The following is a 9570-nucleotide window of genomic DNA, read 5'->3' as shown; positions in this document are numbered from 1 at the left end:
TTGATGTCTTCACTATTATTCTACAATGTAGAAAATAGTACAAATAAAGAAAAACCCTTGAATGAGTAGGTGTGTCCAAACTTGTGACTGGTACTGTATGCTGTTGGGTTTCTTTGCAATATATTTTTGGCTGTATTTATATGCCATCAGTGTTTACCTGTGAATTTATAATATGACATAGGCTAAAATCAAATGTTTAACTATGCCAAAAACAAATGGATAATTACAATGCAATAGCACTTTATATAGCCTAGTACCAATAACAGCAAAGCACATGCTTTGAGAAGTCTAAAAACCTAATTAGACGAACTGCCATTTTGTGTGCCCGTAAAATAGGAAGAAGACTGTGTGTACACATGCATTGCCAAGCAGAGGCTATTCTCTTGAGTGAGAAAATAAATACTGTACATGTCAGACGATGATAGCAGCCAGGAGGACTTTAATAAACCAAGCAAATATTTATTTCAACTCTTGCTGCTGTGGCTGCCTGTCTGTGTCAAAATCCTTTCACCAAAGCAGTGAGTGAGTGGCCCATTGAAATCTGTCTCTGGCTTAATTCTCTGTCTGATGTTCTTTAAATGTCAGGCGATAGCTAGGCCTAGGCCCAGGCCCGCTGTGCTGCGGGAGCCAGATAGCACTAGAGTGAGTCGACCGACGCACGCACACACACACACACACACACACACACACACACACACACACACACACACACACACACACACACACACACACACACATACAGTAGTCGACCCACTTGCTGGCTGCCAGGGTCAGATAACTAGGCTATGTCCCCTGTTCTAGCTCTTTCTCACACATTCACCAGACCCCCCACTGTTTCACACTGCTTTTTAATCAAACTCCAGATATAGCATAACCTAGCCAAAGTTAGCCTATAACTAGTGAGGGAAAAGCATGTTTTTTGCTGTTATTGGTGCAAAGCTAAATAAAGTGTTTATTTTACTGTTGTTAGCATCCCATGCCTTCCCACCAATGTTATCCCACCCTAACATCCCTACTGTCCTGTATCTCTCCCACAGAACTAGAACGAGTAGAACGGCATCCCCATTCAAGTCAATGATGCCATAATGTGTGGTTTGGCAGCCATTTTGAGTGTACTCATGCCATAGGAGTAAAGCATTCTATTTCTATGATCTCTCCCCATGCAGGTGCCGTGGTGGTGAGGGGAAGTAGCTGTAGCCATGGACACCACCACCTCCATCAAGATGACCACTCTGGCCATCCAGAACCTCTTCAGCTACGTGGAGGAGGAGAACCTGGCAGCGCTCAAGGCCCACCTGGACAAGTTCAAGGAGGTGGACGGCAGGAGTGACGTGAGTATCCTCATACTATCTATAGGTATTATATATAAATGGCTAAATGGCATATTATATATGTGCATCCCAAATGGCACCCTATCCCCTATATAGTGTCCTACTTTTGACCAGAGCCCAATGGGCCCTGGTCAAAAGTAGTGCCCTATATACATAATAGGGTGCCATTTGGGACATACAGTCTAATAAAGGTAAAATATAGCTTAGAGAAGTGTCTGTTGAAGATAAATGGGAAGATTGGGTCTATTACTGTACAAAGAAATATCATTCATTGTGTTTCTAGTAGGTTTTTCTAAATGCATGCCTTTTTTCCCCTCCCTAACAGAATGGTCAGACGCCCTTGATGCTGGCTTCAGAGCAGGGCAGTATTGAGATTGTACAGGAGCTCATCAGGAGAGGAGCCAATGTTAACCTGGATGATGTGGTAAGAGAGATGGATCATTAACCCTCTCTGTCTTTGTTCCCATTCATTTCAAAGCCTATTATGAAGACATTGACAGTCATTGTGAATGTGCCAATCATTCTGAACTCTGCCTGATGGCTCCATGGTAACGGTAGTCACCGTTGTCTCTCTGTCTCCATGGTGACCGGTGTGATGTGCTATTCTCTCTCTCTCAGGACTGCTGGTCTGCTCTGATCTGTGCTGCTAAGGAAGGCCATGTAGAGGTGGTGAAGGAGCTGTTAGAAAGCAGTGCTTACATAGAGCACAGAGACATGGTGAGACACTCAATCATTTCAACTGGCCACAATCAGTAATAAGCTATAATGTTTTGGTGATTGTATGAACTTGATTTGTATGCTTGTCCCAGTCCACTTCAGTTAGTGCTTTCAATAAAAACGCAGAACTATTCAATGGACAGGCTATGCTTGTAATGTTTTTGCATGCAAAGCCCTGAAGGTACTGTAATGTGTGCAGGATTGTGTTTGTGTACAGTAATTAATGTTGTTCTGCAGGGAGGCTGGACGGCCCTCATGTGGGCTGCCTATAAAGGCCGTGTGGAGGTAACCAAGGTTCTCCTTGACAACGGAGCCAACCCCAACACTACTGGGCAGGTAATGGCATTCAATCAAATACCAATTCATGACGTATTCCTTACACGGGTAATGATGTTCGTATACTTGTCATTCATAAACCCTCATGGCTAAGGAGATGCAGTACATCACAACCCCATGTATTGCATGTATGCAGCCTTACTCTCTGTCTTCCTCATCAGCAATACAGTGTATACCCCATCATCTGGGCAGCAGGCAGAGGTCATGCTGAGATCGTCCAGGTCTTGCTGGAGAACGGAGCCAAGGTCAACTGCTCTGACAAGGTGAGACAACCTATTGGGACGCATGGCTGGGCAATGCCAGCCTTTGGGTTAGTGGTGCCCCAGTTTGGCCAGAAATAGGGACCTGTGCCAGTATGGATAACCCTGTGTGTGTGTGTGTGTCTTTCTCTCTCTCAGTATGGTACCACCCCTCTGATCTGGGCAGCCAGGAAGGGCCATTTTGACTGTGTGATGCACCTGCTGGAGAACGGAGCCGACGTCGACCAGGAGGGGGCAGTATGTCTATACACCATAGAAATAGAATAACATTCTAATGAACAGACATTCTAATGAACAGACATTCTAATGAACAGACATTCTAATGAACAGAAATTCTAATGAACAGATATTCTAATGAACAGATATTCTAATGAACATTGTTGTTCTGCAGTCTACACCTCTCACTCTGATATCACCTGTCTAAAGTCATAGAGAACGGCTCTGTACATCAAACATAGTTCCTTTAGATGAATGTAATACCATTGTAATAACACTGCTCTCTGCACTCCTCTTCTCATTCTTTCCCTTGCTCCTGTCCTCTCGCTCTCTCTCTCTCTCTCGCTTCTCTCCATTTGTTCTGTTCCTCTACATCTCCCTCCAATCTTCTCTCTCTCCCTCTCCCTCCCCCCGTAGAACTCGATGACAGCTCTGATCGTGGCAGTGAAGGGAGGTTTCCCTGAGGTGGTGAAGGAGCTTCTGAAGAGGAACCCTAACGTCAACATGACAGACAAGGACGGCAACACGGCCCTGATGATCGCTGCCAAGGAGGGCTACACTGAGATAGTCCAGGACTTGCTGGACGCTGGCACCTACGTCAACATACCAGACAGGGTGGGCAAAGGGAGCGCAAGCATACACACACACACACACACACACACACACACACACACACACACACACACACAGACACACACACACACACACTGGATTATAAGTGCTGTATTGAGATGTGGATGTAGAGTAAGCTGTGTGCTGACCTGTGTGTGTGTGTGTTGTACAGAGTGGAGACACGGTGCTTATCGGAGCAGTGAGAGGAGGCCATGTGGAGATAGTGAGGGCTCTGCTGCACAAATACGCTGACATCGACATCAGAGGACAGGTAGGGAGTCTGACACCTGACTACTTATATATATGCCATTTAGCAGACGCTTTTATCCAAAGTGATTTACAGTCATGCGTGCATACATTTAATTGAACCCACTATCCTGGCGTTGCAAGCGTCATCCTCTTCCAACTGAGCGACAGAGACACATACTGTGCATCCCAAAGGGCACTCTACTGCATGTATAGTGCACTACTTTTGACCAGGGCCCACAGGGATCTGGTCAAAATTAGTGCACTATATAGGGGATAGGGGCACAGACATTCAATACTACATTATTGATTGAAATAAATACAATCCACCTCACCTTCTACAGGACAACAAGACAGCCCTGTACTGGGCTGTGGAGAAAGGCAACGCCACCATGGTGAGAGATATCCTCCAGTGCAACCCCGACACAGAGACCTGCACCAAGGTAAGAGAAAACAACCACCTTACAGTAAATGTAACCATATCTCAACTATCAGCAGACTCACACACACAGCCACCTATTCTCTTTAAACGCTTTCTCACCTGTGTTTATGTGTCCTGGTGTCAGGATTTAGAAAGCCCTCTGATCAAAGCCACTAAGATGAGGAACATTGACATAGTGGAGCTTCTGCTGGACAAAGGAGCCAAGGTGTCTGCTGTGGACAAGGTACAAGTCTTTTAACTGTCTATACCCATATAAAACATAATATATACACTGAGTGTAGAAAACATGCTCTTTCCATGACTGACCAGGTGAATCCAGGTGAAAGCTGTGATCCCTTATTGATGTCACTTGTTGAATCCACTTCAATCAGTGTAGATGAAGGGGAGGAGACAGGTTAAAGAAGGATTTTTAAGCCTCGAGACAATTAAGACACGGATTGTGTATGTTTACCATTCAGAGGGTGAATGGGCAAGACAAAATATTTAAGTGTCTTTGAACAGGGTATGGTAGTAGGTGCCAGGCGCACTGGTTTGAGTTTGTCAAGAACTGCAACGCTGCTGGGTGTTTCATGCTCAACGGTTTCCAAATGTTGATCCATTTTGTTGCCGACTAACCAACCCCCATTAACCGGTTAACAAATTGTTAAATTCGTTCCAAACAGTAAAATGAAGTGACCAACAGAAAACAGACATTTTAACATTTATGTCATTTAGCAGACGCTCTTATCCAGAGCGACTTACAGGAGCAATTAGGGTTAAGTGCCTTGCTTAAGGGCACATCGACAGATTTTTTTCACCTAGTCGGCTCGGGGATTAGAACCAGCGACCTTTCGGTAACTGGCACAACGCTCTTACCCACTAAGCTACCTGCCGCCTTTCAAGAGCTTAAAAAGCATGTGACCATAGCAAGCTTATCCTCTCATATTATTGAACATGCAACTAAATCAAATCAAATCTTATTTGTCACATGCGGCGAATACAACAGGTGTAGACCTTACCGTGAAATGTTTACTTACAAACTACTGTAATGAAGCAGAGAATGGAATTAATCATTTTCAAACATTTGCCAAAATGCAACATTTGCCAAAATGCAAATGCAACACTGTTCTAAAAGACACGCCTGATGCAACCCCTCACGTGACAGAGATCAACCTCCTTTAGAAACAGAAAGAGGGAAAATGTAAATATGCCACAACTAGGATGGGTTCTACCTCTCCCACTGCGCCCTACAGCCTGTGTCTGTGAGTTGTCTAGCAATGAGTCTTCGCTGTGGCTTGCGAGCGGCCGACTAGAGACAGCCATATAGATGACGTAAGAAAGATACTCTCTAACTCTATAAACTCACTGTACATTACTATTTTCGGCAAAATAATAATTCCGGTCGACCAAGACACTGTACCGGTTTTATGACTGGCGATTTAGTTACATTCTGACACCAGTTTAATTCCACTAAATTATGCAAATTAACCTATAGACTGATAAGCATGACCGGCAAATGTGTTTTCAGCTGCTAACCGACTAACGGTTAACCATTAACATTCCTATTTACCACCCAAAGGACATGCAACCAACTTGACACAGCTGTGGGAAGCATTGGAGTCAACATGGGCCAGAACCTTGTAGAGTCCATGCCCCGACAAAGGTGTTGTTAATGTTTTGTATACTCAGTGTATACATGGGTGAAAGTAGATTTCATTTCTTACTGGTACAGGTCACCTAAGTGCACGCACAATTATTTTTTTTATATAGGCCTAATACAAAAATTACAGGGTAGCCTACTCTGCTGACTACCCGGACTATTTGCACTGCCCCCCCACCCCATCCTTTTTACGCTGCTGCTACTCTGTTAAGTATTTATGCATAGTCACTTTAACTCTACCCACATGTACATATTACCTCAACTAGCCGGTGCCCCCGCACATTGACTATGCAACGGTACCCCCCTGTATATATAGCCTCCCTACTGTCACTTTATTCTATTGTATATATAGCCTCCCTACTGTCACTTTATTTTTTACTTCTGCTCTTTTTTTTTTTCTCAACACTTTTTTGTTGTTGTTTTATTCTTACTTTTTTGTTTAAAATAAATGCACTGTTGGTTAAGGGCTGTAAGTAAGCATTTCACTGTAATGTCTGCACCTGTTGTATTCGGCGCATGTGACCAATAAAATTTGATTTGATTTGATTTGATTTGATATGGCCGATGTTCTCCTCTGGTGCCAATAAGATGGGCAATTGTTTGCTCAATTAAGTTAAGAATATTGATAACTAAAAGACAAATTGGAGTCTTTTCATTGTCATCAATAGCCATTTGCTTTCCAAACAGTTTTTTGGCGATTGTATTTTTAAATATTGCAAAATGCCTGGCTGGGTCTGCTTTTCACTGACAGTCGCAACTCAACAATCTATTTGGTATTTGCAGCGCGCACTGCCCAAATTGCAGGCAATGCGATTTATAACAATCCACCGTTTTTTTTTTTTAGCTAATGATCCTCTGGCCAAATCATGCTTTCTGGTGTGGTAGCCTATTTTGAATGATTGTATTTATTTCCGTATATACAGGAGTAGGCTAATTAGGCTGTATAATTTTGGCAATTTAACTCAATGTACTTTAGGGACAGCTTCCCCTAGCCTTATGGGCATGCCGCCTACGCCTTCTAATGTGCCATTAATACAACCAGTCGTGATGTTTTCATCTGATTGTCAGACAATCACTTAACAATGGCGCTCCTGTAGCCTACCGGCGCACATTGGTTCACTCACAAAATCATTTCAGCATCCAAACCCCAACAGTGCAACCCGCAATTGGATGAATGGAAAGAGACGTCTGTTACAAAACACCTACGTGTATTGGAATGACATTCAGCGATTGTCATTAGGCCTACACTTGTAGCCTGAATTGATGCATCCACTTGTCTACGCGCTCGGTCACTCATTTCCGCCTTGACAAAATGTGTCACGACTCTCGTAGTACGGAGTAGACCAAGGCGCAGCGTGATGAACGAACATATTTATTATCTTTAGTGATAATACAAAAACAACAAACGATACGTGCGGTCCTAAGGTTAACTCAAACACGGAACAAACCAAACGGAAACAAGATCCCACAAACACTAAGGGAAAACAGACTGTTTAAATATGGTTCCCAATCAGAGACAACCAGCCACAGCTGACACTCGTTGCCTCTGATTGAGAACCACACTGGCCAACATAGAAATACAATACTAGAACACGACATAGAAACACAAACACATAGAAACTACACACCCTGGCTCAAAATATAGAGTCCCCAGAGCCAGGGTGTGACAAAATGTAAGTGTTCTCCTCAAACCACTACGCAGTTTGGAGCGTATACTACCTGGTTTACAGTCAATTCGCAAATGTTTCATGCGGCAGACATGCAGTAATGTAAAATAATGCTGTAATAACCTATCGTTTTTTGGGAATGTTGTATTCATTGTGATAGCCTCATGTTTTACTGGTAGGGCGTACCCACACTATTTATTTTGCCGGGACTATACCACCTTACTTTCACACCAGTATATATGTATATATTTTTTTACATTTTAGTCATTTAGCAGACACTCTTATCCAGAGCGACTTACAGTTAGTGAGTGCATACATTTTCATACTGGCCCCCCGTGGGAAACGAACCCACAACCCTGGCGTTGCAAGCGCCATGCTCTACCAACTGAGCTACAGGGGACAATGTATATACATTGTACATGGCATATACAGTCGGGTCCATAATTATTGGCACCGTTTGATAAAGATGAGCAAAAAAGTGTATCAAAGAAATAACACAAAGACTGAGCTATATTGCATGCACATTTTTGTTTATGAAAGTATATTATTTTATACTAATACAATTGCTCAACTAATCATTTAAAAAAAGAGAGGGGTAAAAATTATTGGTACCCCTGGTTTCAATATTCTAGCACCCTCCCCTTGCGAGGATAATGACACTGAGCATTTTTCTAAAATGTTTTATGAGATTAGGCAACACATTGGGAGGGATCTTAGACCATTGCTCTATACAGCATATTTCCAGAGCTCTATTTTCATGTCATCTGACATAGCACCAGTTCCAATCCAAGTGCCAATGCTGTTTATCAAACTCCAGGCGGTGCTATGGTCAGATGACATGAAAATACAGCTCTTTGGCCACTTGGACAGAAGCATATGCAGAAAAGTATCTCATACCTACAGTAAAATATGGTGGTGGATCTTTGATGTAATGCGGCTATTTTGCTTTCACTGGTCCTGGGGCCCTTGTTAAGGTCAATGGCCACGGGGGGCCAGTATGAAAATGTATGCACTCACTAACTGTAAGTTGCTCTGGATAAGAGTGTCTGCTAAATGACAAATAATAATAATAATAATAATAATGGCATCATGAACTTTACCAAGTACCAGGACATTTTAGCCAAAACCTGGTTGCCTCTGGCAGGACGCAAGTGGATCTTCCGGCAAGACAATAATCCCAAGCACTAATCAAAATCCACAAAGAAATTGTTAATTGACCACAAAATCTACATTTTTCAATGGCAATTCACTGGACTTGATCCCCATTGAAAACTTGCGGTTTGAATTGAAGAGGGCAGTCCATATGAGCAGACAAAGTATATCAAGGATCTGGAAAGATTATGTATGGAGGAATGGTCTAAGATCCCTCCCAACGTGTTCGCCAATCTCATAAAACATTTTAGAAAAAGTCTCAGTGTCGTTAACCTTGCAAGGGGAGGGTGCTAGATTATTGAAAACATGGGTCCTATATCTTTTTTAAAAATATTTATTTGTATTACTTGTTAAACAGAATTTCTCTGAGCAATTGTATTAGTATAAAATAATTAAATGTTTCCGTTTTTTGGAGCACATACAGTGGCTTGCGAAAGTATTCACCCCCTGGCATTTTTCCTATTTTGTTGCCTTACAACCTGGAATTAAAATGGAATTTTTGGGGGGGTTTGTATAATTTGATTTACACAACATGCCTACCACTTTGAAGATGCAAAATATTTTTGTGTGTGAAACAAACAAGAAATAAGACAAAAAAACAGAACTTGAGCGTGCATAACTATTCACCCCCCCCAAAGTCAATACTTTGTAGAGACACCTTTTGCAGCAGTTACAGCTGCAAGTCTCTTGGGGTATGTCTCTATAAGCTTGGCACATCTAGCCACTGGGATTTTTGCCCATTCTTCAAGGCAAAACTGCTCCAGCTCCTTCAAGTTGGATGGGTTCCCCTGGTGTACAGCAATCTTTAAGTCATACCACAGATTCTCAATTGGATTGAGGTCTGGGCATTGACTAGGCCATTCCAAGACATTTCAATGTTTCCCCTTAAACCACTCAAGTGTTGCTTTAGCAGTATGCTTAGGGTCATTGTCCTGCTGGAAGGTGAACCTCC

At 42.7% G+C, this 9570-nt stretch overlaps 1 protein-coding gene across 3 annotated transcripts in view; it reads left to right on the top strand.

Annotated features, from left to right (window-relative positions):
* Positions 1–1285: 1285 nt before the first annotated feature.
* LOC311108554 (kinase D-interacting substrate of 220 kDa B-like) overlaps positions 1286–9570 on the top strand; it is a 47794-nt gene continuing 39509 nt past the window's right edge. For 2 of the 3 annotated variants that reach the window (XM_084151209.1, XM_084151207.1), the window contains exons 1-10: positions 1286–1331; positions 1657–1755; positions 1950–2048; positions 2286–2381; positions 2546–2647; positions 2783–2881; positions 3278–3475; positions 3645–3743; positions 4063–4161; positions 4285–4383. In XM_084151209.1, coding sequence (XP_084007335.1) covers positions 1675–1755; positions 1950–2048; positions 2286–2381; positions 2546–2647; positions 2783–2881; positions 3278–3475; positions 3645–3743; positions 4063–4161; positions 4285–4383 — 972 coding nt within the window. In that variant the 5' untranslated portion in view covers positions 1286–1331; positions 1657–1674. Of the gene's footprint in view, positions 1332–1656; positions 1756–1949; positions 2049–2285; positions 2385–2545; positions 2648–2782; positions 2882–3277; positions 3476–3644; positions 3744–4062; positions 4162–4284; positions 4384–9570 lie in introns of all 3 variants that reach the window. The other variant, XM_084151208.1, reaches the window with a different exon arrangement.

Source organism: Coregonus lavaretus, assembly GCF_964263955.1.
Source record: "Coregonus lavaretus genome assembly, chromosome: 33".
NCBI classification, from domain to species: domain Eukaryota; kingdom Metazoa; phylum Chordata; class Actinopteri; order Salmoniformes; family Salmonidae; genus Coregonus; species Coregonus lavaretus.
Note: the sequence above shows the minus strand (reverse complement) of the source record. Positions and strands in the feature narration are given on the sequence as shown.